Source organism: Neophocaena asiaeorientalis, unplaced genomic scaffold (assembly GCF_003031525.2).
Source record: "Neophocaena asiaeorientalis asiaeorientalis breed wild unplaced genomic scaffold, Neophocaena_asiaeorientalis_V1.1 scaffold136, whole genome shotgun sequence".
Classification (NCBI taxonomy): domain Eukaryota; kingdom Metazoa; phylum Chordata; class Mammalia; order Artiodactyla; family Phocoenidae; genus Neophocaena; species Neophocaena asiaeorientalis.
In genome coordinates, this window is record NW_020185333.1 from 1226035 (window position 1) to 1244629 (window position 18595).

Genomic DNA, 18595 nt, shown 5'->3' on the forward strand with positions numbered 1-18595 from the left:
TGGGGGGGGGGGGGTCTGACTTTCTCCAACTTGTCTAATCTTGTAAGATGCACTTGCTTGTTAAAAATACAAACTTCTGGAGTGGAACAAGTATCCAAGGGTGTGGCCTTGGAATATGTGTTTTAACAGGACCCCCGGAAATTAATACAATCAAGCTAATTGATGGGGAAACTCAGTTCTGGGTAGCCGTGAGGCTCTCAAAGTACAAACCACCTTTCAGTGCCACGTTTCCTGAGGAAGCCCTTGTCCCCCGTAAGGCCTCAGAGACTTGCAGTGCCCTTGACAGGGAGCAGGGCACCCAGGAGAGACCTGGCCTCGGAGACTGGTACCACCAGCTGTGGGAACTTGATTTCATCATGTAACCTCTCTATGTCCTTGATTCAAAAAGGAGCCAATGCTCCCTACACTTACCGACTCATTGAATTAATGGGAGTCTCCAAGAAGTTGCTGAATATTAAAGCGGATCTTGGAAAGTGTGCAACATTCAGTGGTGGGCTTGGAGTCAGCTTGTAATGGCTAGTGGGAACTGATTGACAAAATTTTAGTTTTTTGAGCCGGTTATTAAACCATTGGTGTAACTTGAAGTGGACAAGGGTGGGAGTATTTGTACCACAGAAATTGACAAATGGTATAAATTAGGGCTTCTTTCCACCTGCAGAGCCAGTTGTTAGGCATTTAGCAGCACACTACCAAATTATGGAATGGTCGGGTTCTTTTACATCCAAGGTCATTACGTAAATGAAGGCCAACAGGTCTGGACAGGAAGAAGTGTGCCATACCTTTCCTTCCCGACCCTCATCAGCTCTTTGGCCAGGACAGCTGCGGGGCTTCAGGCTCAGCCTCTCCTCTACGGTGCCTCAGGGATCACTGCTAAGGGCCAGACCCTGGTTGACATATTTGACGTGAAGCCCCAGCTCACTGCCCCAGCAGAGTCGGAAGTCCTGAGAGAGTGAGAGGCCTGGAGGAGTGCCAGGTGCTGCTTGCCCTGCTCCTTTATTGCCAAGTTAGGGATTCAAGGGAGGATCTATAGTGTATGTGCATCAGGAGAAGGGAACTGGGTTGTCATGGGCCTTCCTTGAGGCTGGTGGTGGGATCGTAATTTGACCTTATTAAATAAGGACTCTATTTCTCCCTCTTGACAAAGAAGCCACCTCTGTCACATGTTAGGGTGCCAAGGCCAAGTTCTGCAGAGTCTGCCTCCATCTGAGCCCTCAGAGCTGACTCTCAGGCTGCTCTTTGGGGATACAAATGTTAACACGTGAACTCTAAGGCCAGATGCATATAAGGCAGATGAGTCAGGTGGCTGGCACATATAGGAGGAGCATCAGGGAGCACTACCCCACCGCCTCCAGCCCAGGGTCTGTCCTTCCCTTCCTCAGCCCCAAGCCTTGAGGTGTACAAGAGGAGCTAAGGGGGTTCCTGCTCTGCATCTGGCCTCCAGGTTCCCTGGACACTGACGAGACAATGAAAAATTGAGCATATGTACTATTTACAATTGCCAAGATATGGAAGCAACCTAAATGTCCATCAACAGATGAATGAATAAAGAAGATGTGGTACATATATACACAATGGAATAATACTCAGGCATAAAAAAGAATGAAATAATGCCATTTGCAGCAACATGGATGGACCTAGAGATTATCATACTAAGTGAAGTTAGACAGAGAGAGACAAATATCATATATCATTTATATGTGGAATCTAAAAAAAAAATGATACAGATGAATTTACTTACAAAACAGAAACAGACTCACAAACATAGAAAAATACTTATGCTTACCAAAGGGGAAAGGTGGACAGGACAGATAAATTAGGAATTTGGGAGTAACATATACACACTACTATATATAAAATAGATAAAGCAAGGACCTACTGTATAGCACAGGGAACTATACTTAATATTTTGTAATAACCCATAAGGGAAAAGAATCTGAAAAAGAATGTATATATAACTGATTCACTTTGCTGTATACCTGAAACTAACACATTGTAAATCAACTATACTTCAATAATAAATAAATAAATAAAAATTGAGCATATGTAGACCCAGCTATATATATTAGATCCCTTGAGCTGGGCTAGGATTAGAATTGTCCTCTTATGAGGAAGGAGGCCTTCAGAGTCCATGAGGCAGTCAACAGCTTCTTACTACTTGCTTTGTACAAGGACCTATATGGAATACCAAGGCTATAAGATGATTTGAGCCATTAAGTAACTTAAATCCTATGGGGTCTATCTCTCTCCAGCCATGAGGCAAGTCCAATAATGCAGTCAGAAGGGCAACGTGATTGATTGGCATAGGAGTGCTATGCATTCAGAGTTAGAGGTCTCTGTAAGATAGAAGGACTGGGAAGGTTACTGGAGAGCTGATCTGGGATTAAAGGAGAGAAAAAATGAGCTACCCAGGGAAGGAAAAGGGATAATGGATTGAACAAAGACTGTTGAAGATAACCCGTCACTAGGCCAGTATGGCTGCAGTTATATGTTAAGTGTCAGGGTCCAACGGAAGGTCAGGTTGGCTGGGCAAGTTGGGGTCATGTTGAGGAAGGCTAAGTATTGACGTTGTATTTGTTTTCTGTTGCTGTGTAACAAATTATCACAAATGTAGTGACTTTATATCCATTTTTAATCTCACAGGTCAAAAAGTCTGTGCACCATGTAGGTAGGTTCTCTGCTAAAGGTATCACAAAGCTGAAAATGAGGTGTAGGCTGACTTGTGTTTTCGTCTTCCAAACTTATTCAGGTAGTCAGTAGAATTCAGTTCCTTGCAGTTATAAGATTGAGGTTCCCACTTTCTTGGTGGTTGTCAACCAGGGGCTGTTCTCAGCTCACATAGGCCTTTTGCCGTTCCTTGCCAAATGATCCTTTCCCAAATATGGCAGTTTGCCCCTTGCAGGCCAGGAAGATAATTTCTCATGCTTTGAATCTCTCTGAATTAAGGAAGGGCTCAGTCCCTTTCAAGGGCTCACCTTGATAATTATCAGGCTCACCCAATATAATCTCCTTTTTGATTTACTCAGTCTGTTGATTTGTAATCTAATCACAGGATTTCTACTAGTTCTACAGTGCATAGATCTTGGGGGCCATCTTAGAATTATGTCTATTTCAGACAGTTTTCATCTGAGTCGGGGGGAACATGGGGTGGGGTGGACATGATGAAATCTAGTTGGGGACTTAGCAATAGGAGACCAGCCAGGAGGCTGTGGCCATCACAGAGAAAAAGTGGTAGAAAAGAAATGCATGGATAATGGGGAAGATACCATAATGGGTAAATTTACAGGACCTGCTGTCCTTCTGCCTAAAATGTTCTTCTCCTACCTTCCCTCATGACTGGCTCCCTCTCACCCCACTCATTTTCCTACCCACTTATGTCATCTGCCCCTTCTTTACATCCTCCACTATCCTTAAACACATCACCCAGCTTACTTCCTTCGTGATACTCATTTTATATTAGCATTTTTTTCATCTATCTACTCCACTCAACTCCCAGCTCAGTAAGGACAGAGACAATGTCCCATTTGCACATCTCTGTATTTCCAGAATAAGACCTGGTATATAGTGAGAACTCAATAAATATTGAATGAATGAAAGGCTAAATGAATGGGTGAGCAATGATATGGAAGGGCCAAAGAAGAGTCAAAAAGCCTGAGCGTTGGGTGTGGATGTCTGGAAGAAAGGCAGGAAGTGGAAGCAGATTAAGAGATGTAGGGAAATAGGAAGATATATTTCAGATAATTTGAGTTTGGGACAACCATGGAGCAATCGTGCAGGTAAGTCCAATAAGCAGCTGTAAATGTATGTGTGGATATACCACAGAAAAGACAACAATATCCAACAAGAATAAGAAACTGTGCTTTGACCATGTAAAAGCATGTGCTGTAGAGCGAATGTTTGTGCCCCCCCCCAAAATTCATATGTTAAAATCCTAACTGCCAACGTGATGGTATAGGAGGTGGGACCTTTGGGTGGTGATTAGGGCTCCACCCTCATGCATGGGATTAGTGCCCTTATAAAAAAGACTCCAGAGAGCTCCCCTCAGCCCTCCCACCGTGTGAGAACACAAGAAGACTGCCGTCTACAAGCCAATAAGTGGGTTTTCACCAGGCACCAAATCTGCCAGCACATTGATGCTGGACTTCCCAGCCTCCTGAACTGTGAAATATAAATATTTATTGTTTAAGTCACCCAGTGTATGGTATTTTTGATATAGCAGCCCAAGCAGATTAAGACAGCATGAAAACTTGATTTTAAAATAAGCCTTCATTGGATATTACTCATCTCTATTTACAAGATCTCTGCTACTTGGAATAGTTGTCACTACGAGGGTTAGAATTAATGTTAGGATACAGGCAAGGCTAAACATCCTCTTTGGGCACAGTTCCATCATGATCTGAAAAACTGTGGGAGAACGTAAAGGCACACAAACCAGCATCTAGAGTCTTCAAGATTAAGGGTGTGTGAATATAAGGCTGGGATATGCTGGGCCGTCAACCAGCACTGGTAAGAAGCTCTCCGGCAACCCAGTGTTGCTATGCTATGCTTTTTATTCTTTCTCCCTTTCTCTGCTCACCTCTCTCAATGAGTACTTCATCTATCTTGTCTCAGCCTTTCTGCTATGTTCGCTCAAATACCCCTTTCTCTCTAAGTTTCTCCAACCAAATTATTTTTCTCCTACCACAAGTATCAACCTGAGTATTTCTCTAGTAACCTCTTTCAACTTGTCTTTAGAACCTTTCTCATCATGTCTATCCTCTCTCCCCTCCCTTTCACAGGTACACTGCAGTGGTCATGCCAGTTCACTACCAACATGGCACAGGACAGAGCTCCTGTCGGCGTGTGACCCTCATGATCACGGCTGTCTGGGTGCTGGCCTTTGCTGTGTCTTGCCCTCTCCTCTTTGGCTTCAACACCACAGGTAACAATGACGGCCCCACTTCCAATAGCGGCGTGATTCACAGCACATCTGAATGGTTGTGAGTGGTGCTCTGACCCCTGGTCAATATAATCAAACGAGGATGCTATAGACTGCAAAGCGTTGGCCTTTGCTGATTACAAATAAAATAGACAACAAAACCTCTTCAATTAAGGGCACAGGAATCACGTTCTGCCCCAATTAATGAAAAGTCTGCTTACTCCTATTTTGAAAGAAAAGCCATTGTATTCATTTGAAGAAATGTGCCAGTTAAAAAACTATGCTATATGAATAATTCAGGTGAAGTTTACTAACGAAAAGATGGTAATTCGTAATGGATTTACAATGCAAAATAACATATCATGAAAGCCCTGGAGTAGGGTATACAGTTCTAACTTTTTATTCAATAAAAATCATTTCTGGTGTTTGGGAACTAGGATGAATTCCTAAATTACTGGAGGATGTATTTTATATTTTTTAATATACAAAAATTTTGGCCATGGTGCTTGGCACATGGTACATCTTCTATGGGATGGATGGATGGATGGGTGGACGGACAAATGGATGAACAATGTGTATATCTGAGTTGTCTGGGATTTTAGATATGACACCAATCCAAACTGACACCTCACAGTGCCTTCAGTGTCTGTTCCATGACCATCTTTCAGCCTCAAGAATTTCATGTGTTGAGTGGAAACTATGAGCACATATAGTATAGTTACAGGTATTGAAAATAAACAGTGTTCACTAAGAGAGAACTGATTGACTCATGTTCTAGTGTCCATCTGGATTCCTTATTTTCTCCATTTGAATTGATTCATTCAATTCCTACTATGTTCCAGGTTCATGAATTGCTGGTATATATGTACAAGTCACGTAGCTGTGTACTTATGTGTATACAGATATATTATAGGTGACACATTACATATAAATACAGGCAAATCTTCACTTATATATAGTCTTCAAAGAGTCATTTGCTGGTCAATTATTTAGAAGTCAAAATACATTTAGGAAGACGGAGGCTCTGGAGTCAGAAAAATCTAGATTCAAACTCCGGTTCGGCTGCTTAACAGCTGTGTCTGCTTGAACAAGCTACTTCACTTTTCTAAGTTAAGCTTCCTTGTTGATAAATTTGGGATAACAATATAGCACAGGATAAACTTGAACAAAATCAAGTATGTGGACTAGGTCTATGTATTTAGTTAGGAAGTTTTCAATATTTATTTTTATATATGGCCTCCTACAAGTAAGTCCAGCAACTTCATCTCTAAAATTGTATGTTAGGTTGAACTCTTTATAATAGATGACATATTACTGCATGTGTCATAAGTCTTTACTTATTACTGTTCAGGGTTGTAATCAAACCATGCGTATCTTTATATGTGATTCAGGGTGAATTTTGACTCCCTATAATTTTCATTGACTCTAGAATCTAAGCCTACATATGTTATAACTCCACTCTACCTCCTTCACAGAGTTCTTTTACAAGTAAGTGTGGATTAAATTGGGATAACATCCATAGATGTGCCAAACACATATCACCTGCTCAAGGTTAGGCTTGTTTCTCTGCAGCATTAGAGGTTAAGTAGCCAAGTTATCCAACAAAGATGTGCCTGGTTAACTCAGGGTGTTCCTAAAATATGTTGGTATTGTCTTTGCGTTACTCTTTAATGCTTCCCATTGTCAGTCACCAGTGTCACGTTATAAGCACAAACATGCGTGTGAACGCACATGCACCAAGGCGACATTCTCTAACACGACTGTAGAAGCTGGCTCTGGCGCTCAAATACCATTTCAATGAGTCTAAATGTGCTTTGGGGGTTAGTCCAATAACTAAGCCACCTTCTATATCCATGTTTCTATGAGAAAATGCCTTCTAAGTTGGAATTTGTAGTATGGGCCACTTCCTACCACTGCTAGACCAAGGCAGTCCTTAACCCGGCCAGCAGCAAAGCCCCACCAACTTTTGCTGGGCCGAGTGATTCCTCTTCCTCATTCTTAGAGGCTGGCAGGGGCGGTCTTTCTCATGTGCACGAGCGGGCACACACACACACACACACCTGGTAACACTTAGTCAAAATCTGACATAAGACAGAGTTCCCAGTTAAAGTCAACATATAAAGTGAAGAAGAATGAGGACCTAATGCAGTGTTGTTGCCACCAGTGAGATCATTATTGTTTCAGAAACAAAACTCAGAAAAATCTTTCCAAAAGGATTTTCAAATATAGAATTGAGAAGGCAAAAAAGGCTCATGACTTACCACGTATAGGCTCACTTCTTTCTCATCTCTCTCTCTCTCTGTCTCTTACTTATAAATTTATTAATTAGGCTACAGTAGGCTCTCCACGTATTCATGTATTGTGCTCAAGTGTCAGGTCCATTGTAAAAGCCCAGTAGATACTAGCTAGTGTTATTGTTGTTACTATTATTATGTATTAGAAAAGTTCCTGTGCCTCAAAATTTAACTATGTCCCTGCTCCAAGGGATATCTAAACAGTGGTAGTCCTTGCTCTGCTCTCAGGGAATTCGTAAGCAGGACTCAAGGCAGAGAAGCCCCACTGGCATTCTCTGCCTCAGTCTGACCTTCACAGCAAAGCTTCATTATCTTGATAGATGTGGGTTCCTCCAGCACCTCTTACAGCTCTAAGGAATTTCCCAAGTTCATTCAAAAGCCCAATATAAATGACTTCTCTTGGCCATTTTTTTCTGCTCCTCCTGTGAGAAGGAGAAAAGGGCAGGATACTGCCAACAACACCTGATATTGGCAGTGGCCGGACTTTCATGAGGTGCAACACAAAACAGAACTTTCTGGCAGGGCTCTTCTTTTAAGGAAATGGGCTGCCACGTGGGACTATGAATTGTCAGAGAATGTAACGTAGAGGAAAGTTGAACTTCAGGTTCTTCTATCTTGGAATTGCTCTTATTGCCCAAAAAAGAGTGACATGCATGTCTGGATGCACACATAAAGCAGGATCTTGGGTCACAGAGAGTTCCAGGACTGTGGGGCCTGGCTGACCTGTGTCGCCCCAGGTCCCAGCAGAGACCCAGCAGTCAGGAGCCAAATATCACATCATCAACAGCCCCTGATAGCAGCAGAGGATGGAGTGTTAGTACTAGAGGAAACCTGAAAGATCCCTGACCCTTTTATTTTACAGATAAGAAAAATAACTAGTATTTAAATTTCTGTTAAATCAGATAGTTATTGGGTTATTAAAAATTCCAGAATGGATAAGCAATAGCTGGTGACCAGGGTTTAAGAAACTTTCAAGGGCAGAAGAACTTAAAGTTGAGAAAGTCCTACCAACTGACTTAACTTTCCTCTGAAACAAAGAAATGGAGGAGGGCTATTTAGATTTTAGCAATAGAACGCCTCACCTGGCTTTCAGAACCCTGCATCTGGGGGTAGGGGGACTTGGTTGAGAAGCACAAAGAGAATACTAGGTTCTTCCTCGATCAAATTCATTAAGATCTCCTGTCTTTGGAAACAAATTGAGGACAAATCCTTCAATGAGCTAGAAGTTCATGAATCTCTCAACTCAACTTGCTTTTGACTTTGCCATTCACATGACTGTGGGACTCAAGTTCCCAGGCTAGCCCACGAAAGATATTTAGTGTATCACCGAGCACAGTGCCTTGAATACAGCGGGCGCTCTGTAAACTTGTGTTGAATGAGTCAGTGGATGAGTCCTCATCATCATTCTTTCCTCCTTAGCTGTTGAGATTAGTTGGGATAAACATCCCAGTCGCGGAGGATGGGGGGTAGCCTCCTGGCCTTCCCTATTATGCTCCAGCTAGTGACCGCTGATGTGTTTATGGAAAATGTTCATCTGTACAGTTTGCTCATTTATTCATCATTCATGTATTCATGCATTCAATAACTGTTATGCTGACAGCACACTACCCTTTCAGTTAAATAATCAAGACAAAGCACCTCATCTCCTGGGGAAGCCTAGCTCCTGGGGGCCTCACTGCCCTCACCACCTCCTCAGGACTCAGCAGAGAGAAGCTTTCAGAATTGGCCGTGTGTGGTGTTTCACTCTGCACTGCCCACAGGACACACACCCAGGCCAGGCCTGGCGGAGGCTGGGGCAGGGCCCCATTCACTGCCCAACGGCCTCCAGCATCACTCTGCCTGCTGACAGGCCTCACGGGGCGCATAACATGGAGAAATTCTGGGAGAGGCTGCAAAACTCTGTCTAAGGACAGGCGGCTGTTTCTCAGGTAGGGAAGGAAGGAAGGGATGACAATGCAAGTTCAGGGACTGTATACTGAAGATCATTGATCAGCGATTTCGAAATAGCTATGTGCTCTCTCTTCACTCTGTTTCTCATACATATCCTTTCAATATTTCAACGTTTCAATATTTCAGTGTTTTTAATGGAAAAATAAATACTTGCACATGATAAAACATAAGGTATAATGAGGTATATATACAGACTTACCTGTACGTCTCCCTTCTACCCTAGATTGCCAGTCCCCCTGTCCCCTCCCTAGAAGTGAACACCCATATTCTTAAAAGATAGTGCTCGGGACTTCCCTGGAGATCCAGTGGTTAAGACTCCGAGCTTTCACTGCAGGGCGCATGGGTTCAATCCCTGGTCAGGGAACTAAGATCCCGCACGCCACGCGTGAAGCAAGTACATACACACACCCGTGCATGGACACATGTGAGTGTGTGTGTGTGTCCATGTTTACACAAATGGAAGCATACTATGCCCACTCTGGCTCCTGGCTTTTTAAATGTAGTAGTTAATATATAAAATATAGAGGTCAGCCTCCCAAAGCCCAGAGGAGGATAGAGAAGGGTAGATGGTATATCTGCAGAGACGCATGGGGACTATCTAGCACACCAAGGATGGTGACAAGACGAATAGGGGGAAAGTGACCCTGCCACCCCTCTGACCCCCTCTCACTACAAAACGTGCTGAGGTACCTCCTCATTAGAGGAGGCATTTCAATCATAGTCAGACGCTGACAGCAGGGGAGCTGACGGCAGGGGAGGGGTGATCACTGCCAGCATGGCTCCTTACAGATTCAGAAAGACCTCGAGCTGCCTCCCTATCCTTACTCCCAACCCCACTCCCCTAGAAGACCAGAAGATGCCATTTTGGTGACCACTGTTCAGAGTTTTATGAGCCATTTCCTAAAAGATGATGATATAGGCTTTGGTGAGATGACATTAATTTTACCTGAATTTTACCCCCCTACCAAGAGAATCAGAGAATTAGGAGTAGCTCATAAAGATTCTGGTGGCAGTGCCGTCATTAAAATGCCTGACTGAGCACTGAATACATGCTTTCTTGTTCATTTTGTTTTAATTCTTAGCTGTTGCTCCCTTCTCTCCCCCACAAATATTGTTCCCTATAAGTCTCTCTCCAAATTTTCATTCCAAGTGATACCTTCCCTTTCAAGTTCAAAAAGCTCAGAGGAAGTATATAATAAATAATAGTAAAGAATAAATAATAATAATAGTTACCATTTCGTCTCACAACCACTACATGAGACAATATTTTTGTCCTTCTTTTACAGACCATGAAACTGAGGCTTGGCATAGTTAAGTAACATGCCCAAGGTCACACAGTTAGTAAATGGAGACCTGGGTCTCCCACTTCAGGCTGCCTGGCCTCTACCTACCTCCGTAGACCAAGAAGCAGAATGAGGGGACCATGTGGCCACGGCCCTGTCCCCACCAGTTCACATCTGAGGCTGCATCTTCCGAGGCCAGAGTTTGGGTTGGAGAATGCCCATCCCTTTATTAAGATTGGCTGGATGTGCCAACACCTGTTGCTGACAGGACGAAGTGCAAATTTGTCGTGTCCCAATAGTAGAGGGAGGTGGAGAGTCAAAATCATAGAAAGAACATTGGTTTGGGGGTCAAAATGACTGGAGGAACACATCCAGACTGTGTGTTGTTAGGCCACTTACTGAATAGCTCTGAGCCTTGGTCTGCTCATCTGAGAATAGAGACAGTAATGGCACCTGCCTACGTCATGTTGCACATTTATTAGGTAAGATAATGTGTCTAAAGCCCTTGGAATCACCTGGAAGATATTAGTTTCCTTCCACTTTCTTTTTCAAGATGGGGCAAGTTGTAGGCCTTACTCTGGCTACTGGAGGGTCTCAACATCTGCTAGTGAAGAAGACAAAGCTGCAGGGCCCCCTAAGGAGGAAGGAGCGTTTCAGGACATAAAGCAAGGATGTGCCTCGATTCACATTGCCCATGATGACAGTAGGTTTACTGGCCCTTTTCCCATCTCAACCCTGAGCAGTACTGGGATTCGCCGAGAAATAGACTTGCCTGTATTCAGCCACCACCTGCCCGACAACTCAGATTCAAAACCGGGGACCTGGCATTCTCAGCAAAGAAGCCTTCCTCTTTTCTTTCATTGCATGCAACGACCCTCTGATGCCTCCACACAGGCAGGCCCTTTTCTGGGGGCCGCATCCCTCCTGGGAGCCTCTGCTCTGCTGCGCTGTGACACCCCCCGACCCCCGCCTCCCAGGCCGCGTTCCTCTGTGACGCTTAGCGCAGCATACGGAAGGGATCGTCTGTCTGTCTAGACTGGGAGCTCCTTCAAGGGAGGATACTGTGTCTTATTCATCTTTGCAGCCCCATTGTAGAGCAGTGTCTGGCATGTGATCATCGGTAAATTTTCTTTTTAGTGAACTGTGCGTGACATCGGAATGAATTAGACCTCCTACTCTCAGCGAGAGGACGACGTAGGTGTCTGAGATGGCACCCTCACGAGTTAACAATCAGGCCATGTGTGCTAATTGCACAGTAAAGGGCTGTGGGGCACAAAGGAAGTAAGAGTCACTCCTGACTGAGAAAATCAAGCAAGGAAGCCTCCACGGAGGAGGCAGCACATAGACCAGGACATGATGAGGGGGTAGGTGGGACTGGCCAGTGCTTCTCGAAGCTCTACTGTGGATTCGATGGTGGAGACACCATACATGATGTGGGGTCATATTTTGTGCTCCCCACCGAAGTCCCATACTTGGCCAACTACTTTGCTTTCTCCCCTTCTCTCACTCACAGGAGACCCCAGCATCTGCTCCATCTCCAACCCTGACTTTGTCCTCTACTCTTCAGTGGTGTCCTTCTACCTGCCCTTTGGAGTGACTGTCCTCGTCTATGCCAGGATCTACGTGGTGTTGAGACAGAGGAGACGGAAACGGATCCTCACTCGACAGAACAGTCAGTGCATCAGCGTCAGGCCCGGCTTCCCCCAACAGGTAAGCACCCTGGAGGGGCAGAAGGAAGACAACACCCAGCCCCGTGGCCTCCAGCCTTGTGTCCAGCAGTGCATGCTTTTGCCTGTTCTGCCACATCGGGGACCCACATCTGATACCCACCTTTTAATCTGCAGATATTGGCTAGGGTTTAAAGGTAGGAAATCAAATCTCAAAAGTGCACTGATAGTCTTCCCTAGAGCACACTTGACTTAGCAAGATGATAGGATAGCTTCTGGGCTTCTTCTGCTCCCCTTCAAAGTCTTTCATTGCCCCTAAATGGCCAGCTGTTCAGATGTCACACAGGTATGAAGTTTTAGTGTGGTAGCTTTACCATTGGCTGATGCCGGGTTTCCAGGAATGACTTTTTGGCCAGATCATTACATCAGGAATCACTGGGGGGTCCATTGAAACTTCTTGTCCTTTCTAGATCTGCCTCTGTGTTGAGGCACTAACCAGATGAGGGAATGGGAGATGCTGATGACACATTTTACTAGGTCTTTCAAGGCTCTGAAAAGGAAGGTCACTGAAATCTTCTGATTGCTTGGGCTGTGAATTCTGCTCATTCCAGTGTCTGGCACATGCTTCAAGGTGTACTTGAAGCATGAATGGATGAATACCAATCACCTGCAATCTTCTAGGGAAGAGACAGCAGGAATATTATACAGCCTCTGCCTTCCTGTAGCTTAGAATCTTAGACAAGTCGATAAAACACACCTCCACCCAAAATTAATGAGCAGCCCAGCACTGACTGGGACGTTTGCCAAATGTGAGATGAAGACAACTAAGCATCTAAATACTAAATGCTGGAGAGGTTATGAGAAGATAAAGGTCAGTATGCTCCGGAAAGGCTTCATAGAGTAAGAATTGAGTTTGATGTTGAAGGAAGGTACACATTGGATGTCTAGATCAACCTATAATGACTTGAATGAGAATCAGAACCTCGAACTCAAAGTCCCAAGACTTGCGTAGAGCAAAAATATTGGCCCCTGCGAAATAGGAGGTCAGGACCCAAGACGGAGGATATGAACACACTGTATTCAAAGCATTGTCACCTATATGGCCCAACTATGTAGAGCTTAACCCACAACTGTTTTTCCTTCAACCCACCCTAGTCTTCCTGGCTACGGTTGCATCCTATGTGACAGTTTTTCAATAAGGGCCAGATTTCCATCAGATGCCATGGGGAAAATGGTGAGTAAGCCATGCCTTTGACTGTAGGAAAAGAATAAGAGACCCTTTCTCAAGTCATTGGCTTGACTTAATTCCGCTTCCACCCCAAAATCAAATTTAGCGCCAAGCTCACACTTGCATCTGTAATAAATAACAGATCTGAGACTCTACCTGATTTGAGCTTCAGAATAGGCATTATCAAATAATATTCCAAAAGCATAGGACTGTTGAGGTAGATCCCAATGACCAGAGCCAATGACTCTTGGATGTGTTGTGAAGATACCATCCAGAACAACCTGCATTAGAGGAAACAGGGCATCACTGAAACAGACATGGGCAGATCCAAGAAACGCCGAAAAGGGAGACTAATGGGAAACCTTCAAGTGCCGTATTTGCCATTAAATATGGGGAAAACCGAGACAATTTCATAGTCACCCTGGTTCTTATCCTTCCAATTCAAACCAGCCCCAAGAAAGCCAAGTGCTGCATGGAGCCTGAAGGTGTTAGATAAAAGACCAGTATTCCTCTCCCTGAGCTCCACAGCCAAGTAAATATTAGGAACGAAGCTTCAAAAACCCATGATGATGAATGTCTAAGCCTTGTCTAATCTCCGTATAGTTAAGTAACCACTTTTACATGGGCCGGATGTAGCTGTTACAGACTCTTGCTGTAAACGATTTTTTTTAATAGATAAGAGATTTAAAGTCCAAGAAGGCTCCAAGGCCAAAAGAAGGAAAACCGTTGACTATGGAGGAGAGATGGAAGAGTCAAGAAGCTGGCGTTGTCTGGAGTGTGGAGAATTAGGTTCTGTCCTGCCATCTGGGAGTGGAGGGCTCTGCCAGGCAGATCCAACGCAATCCAATGTTTCTTCATGTCAGTCATGGAGGTGGTGATAAAAGTTTGCAGAGAGAGCTGAAAAGTACACTCATCAATATAGAGTCTTGGAAGAATCACTTTCCTTCTACATGACTGAATTTCCAAATCTGTGAAATGGAGACAAGCTATACTAGATCAGTGTTCTCAAATACGAGATTTCATAAATTTTTTTTTTTTTTTTGGCTGTGCTGGGTCTTCGTTGCTGTGTGGGCTTTCTCTAGCTGCAGCGAGCGGGGCCTACTCTTCGCTGTGGTGCATGGACTTCTCATTGCAGTGGTTTCTCTTGTTGTGGAGCATGGGCTCTCGACGCACAGGCTTCAGTCGTTGCAGCACACAGGCTCAGTAGTTGCGGCACGCAGGTCCTAGAGCGCAGGCTCAGTAGTTGTGGCGCACGGGCTTAGTTGCTCCGCGGCAAATGGGATCTTCCCGGACCAGGGATCGAACCCATGTCCCCTGCATTGGCAGGTGGATTCTTAAGTACTGGGTCACCAGGGAAGTCCCAAATCTGAGATTTCATAAGCACTCTCAAAAATTTGTCCCTAGTCCTTTAGTTTCAGAAATAATGCATCTTTTAGAAGATCACTAGATGCCAGCTCAATCATAAAATATAATCTTGGTTACAAATGGTCATTCAGATAAAACATGGTATACTTACATTAATTATTAGAAAATTCCATCAAAATGAAAACCAAATTTAAAAAAAACTATGTTATGATAGAATTCCTACAAACACCTCTGTGGAGCACAGTTTTTAAGACACTAAATAATCTTGAAGCCCACTTACATTCATTCATTTATTCAACAATGTTTCTAAGTTTGTACAGTGTACCAGCCCTGTGTGTCTAGAAAACTATGATTCCTTGAACTAAGGAGAGACTAGTGAAAGTTCTTGGTTGTTGACACTGACTAACTTACGTAAAAAAGGAATTTACTGGAAGGATATCAAGTAGCTCAGACTCAACGAGAAGGCTGAAGAACAGCTTCAGAAGATACTGTTCATGCCTAAGGAAGAATCTGGTTCAAATACCTAGGACACTGAACATTGACTGTCACCACTGCTAGATGAATTCTGAAGTCTCCCTGCTTCATGAGCTCTAATTCAAGGTTGTAGGTGCGAATCTCCAATTGGCTGGGCTTGGTTCAGGTACCAGAGTTCTAGCTGCCCAGTGGGGAGGTCGGGGAAAGTGAATATCTGGCTTTTATGGCTTTGCTAAGGGTGCTGGGGAGTCCTGCCTTCTACTCAAGATTGACACAGCATCTGATTTTTCAAACATGGAAAGAAGTTCAGACGTTGGCACACACACGTCCTCCCAAAATACCAGAAACTTTCACATATCTTCAGTTTCCTACTCTCAGAGTCTGTTCATCCCAAACCTGTTTCTTTTCATTTATTTTCTGTTTTACCAATGAGGCTCAGAGACATTTAATTAACTTGCCCAGGATGCATCAACTAAGGAGGAAGCTGAGATGAAAATCCTGGGTTTTTAAAACTTTTTATTATTGAAAATTTCAAAACTAAAAAAGTAGAAAGACAAATATAACTAAGCCTTCAGTAGTCATCAGCCAGCTCCAACAATTATCAACTCATGGCCCCGTCTTCTTTCAACTACACTCCCACCTACATTCACACACCCCCACTGGATTGTTATGAAGCAAATTTCAAACATAACAACATTTCAGCCAAACATATTTCTCTAAGGCTCTCTAAAGGATATGGGCTCTTTCATAAAACACGTAACCACAATACCACATCACACTAAAAAATTTAATAATAATTCCCTACTATCATTAAATATCCAGTCAATGTTAAAATTTCCCCAATTGTCTTACAGATTTTTTATAGTTGGTTTATTTGAATCAAAATTCAAATAAGACCCATACCTGGTGAGTGGTGGTGGTGTTGTCACTGCAATTTATTTGTTGAAGAAACTGAGTCATTTGCCTTATCATTTCCCACTTTCCAGATTTTTCTGCTTACATCTCAATGGTGCCATTTAACATTTTCCTCTGTGCATCCAGGTCATTCTACCTTAAAAAGGCCAGGCTATAATTGTATTCTGCCCTCCTCCAGGGATTATCGTGATTCTCAAATGTTCTTTATGTGGTAGGTGCTTTTGAGTTGTAAAGGCGGAAGCAGATTTTGTTTACCTTAACTTCCCATGAGCCCACCACTCTCAGAGGCACCCTCTGTAGGTTTCACACAATGATGGCTCCTTCTTCCTTCATTGCTTTCTGTTTCTCTTTCAGGAACATTCAGAAGATAAACAATATCCCCAGAAATGTCAGGACCCTCTCTTGTTACACCTACAGCCCCTCTCCCCTGGTCAGACACACATGGAGCTGAAGCGCTACTACAGCATCTGCCAAGATACTGTCTTGGGAAGACCAGGCTTCCAAGAAGGGGAAGGAGAGTTGAAAAGGGAGGGGAGGACTCGGAACTCCCTCAGCCCCACCATGGCACCTAAGCTCAGCTTAGAGGTTCGAAAACTCAGTAATGGCAGGTTGTCGACATCCCTGAAGCTGGGCCCCCTGCAACCTCGGGGAGTGCCACTGCGGGAGAAGAAGGCAACCCAGATGCTGGTCATGGTGCTTGGTGAGTCAGGTTAAGTTGGGATGGGTTGGATTACGTTGAGTTAGGTTGAGTTCAATGGAGCTGGTGGAGGATACTAAGGTAACCATATTTAACAGAAATTGGAAATCCAACGACTGTAATATTTATAAATGTTTATAATGTAAATGAAAAGAGTTTGTGAATAAATCTTAGCTCTGGTGGAAATTCAAAACACCTAGACTGAAATTTATGAAACCGAACAAGTCACATAATTGAGCTGTGTGTCGTGTCTATCACTTGGAATTATAATGGATAAATCAAATAATAAGTAAGATAATGATTCATTAAAAGCATCTAGCACATACTGGATATTTCCTACCTGCTTACCTATTTTAAAATATTAAGTGAAAAATGTGAGAATGCCAAAAGACTACTGTCATATGGTATTATAACATCTAGATTATTTTAAATACAGAGAAAAAAAGACTGAAAATTAATTCACTCAGATGTCAAAAGTGATTGTCTTTGTGTGGTGGGTGATTATTTCACTTCTTTCTACTTTTGCATATTTACCCAGTTTTCCATACTGTATAAAATCAGGGCTGGTTTTTATAGTAGAAAAATATAAATTTATTTAAATAAAGAAATTAAAAATTGATAAGTTGTGGTACCATACAGAGTTAGTGACGGTGAACATATCTTGTTCACTGTCACAGACAAGCCCCAAACTATTCATGTCTTAGGGACTTCTCATGTCCAGGGAACCTCTATGTTAATCCCCTCAACAACCTTAACTATATGAATTGCATCTTTAAGGTCTTTTTTCCTATCAGTGCCTAGGAACATGTCTTGCATGGATAGACATAAAATAAATATTTGAATTGAATTGAGAAGAAGAAAAGACTAGCGAAGGACTATCTAAAGATCAAACCAGAAAACTGATTTAGGAGCAAAGGCTTGGGATGAATCAAAGATGTTAGCATCTAGTTTTCTCACCTAAAAAAAAAAAAAAAGTGACTAATCACACCTGCTTCATAGGGTTGGTGTAAAAATTAAAAGGGTATGTGAAACTTCCAGCGTAGTAGCTGCCGTAAAGTAGACAACTGTGACTCATTTCCATGTTACAACAAAGGGAGTAAACAAACCCCTGACCCAGTTTTTCTCTTCCTTTGCGACCTAGGGACCTTCATTGTCTGCTGGCTGCCCTTCTTCTTGACCCACATTCTCAATACCCACTGCCAAGCATGCCACGTGTCCCCAGAGCTCTACAGTGCCACCACGTGGCTGGGCTACGTGAACAGCGCCCTGAACCCTGTGATCTATACCACCTTCAACATCGAGTTCCGAAAAGCCTTCCTCAAGATCCTGTCTTGCTGAAGGAGGAGGGAAGACTCCCTGTGCCCACATTTAGCTGCCAGGCCACCGGGCCACTGGCCAGGGCCTGCTCAAAACACAGTGCGATGTCTGCTGGCATGTGGCAGGAAGAAGATTCCCGAAGGCAAGATGTCCCTGAGTAGCAGGTGTAATGAACTGCTTCCTCCAGAACAGACAGTTCTACCTCCCCAGCTAAACTCTGACTTCACTCTGGCAATCTTCAAGTCGTTCGGAGGCCCCCAAGTGATAAGCAGTAATTCGGCGAGAAGATGATAGAACATGACTCCACACACAAACACAATTTTCATCAGAGGCATGATTCATTATAGCGAAGGAAAAATGAACAGATCTCATCATTCTCAACTTGCCAAGGGTCCTTGAAATCTCAGCCAGTAAACCGTCTTGCAGACAGCCAGTCTCACTTCCTTCAAACTTCTAATTAACTGTCAGGCTAACCTTGTACTTTCATGGG

General features: G+C 43.5%; 1 protein-coding gene across 2 annotated transcripts in view; it reads left to right on the plus strand.

Annotated features, from left to right (window-relative positions):
• Positions 1-18126, plus strand: part of DRD3 (dopamine receptor D3) — a 36417-nt gene extending 18291 nt beyond the window's left edge. The window contains exons 3-7 of one of the 2 annotated variants that reach the window (XM_024735380.1): positions 4776-4918; positions 11956-12152; positions 16509-16644; positions 16744-16791; positions 17930-18126. In XM_024735380.1, coding sequence (XP_024591148.1) covers positions 4776-4918; positions 11956-12152; positions 16509-16644; positions 16744-16791; positions 17930-18126 — 721 coding nt within the window. Of the gene's footprint in view, positions 1-4775; positions 4919-11955; positions 12153-16508; positions 16792-17929 lie in introns of both variants that reach the window. The other variant, XM_024735379.1, reaches the window with a different exon arrangement.
• The last annotated feature ends 469 nt before the right edge of the window (positions 18127-18595 follow it).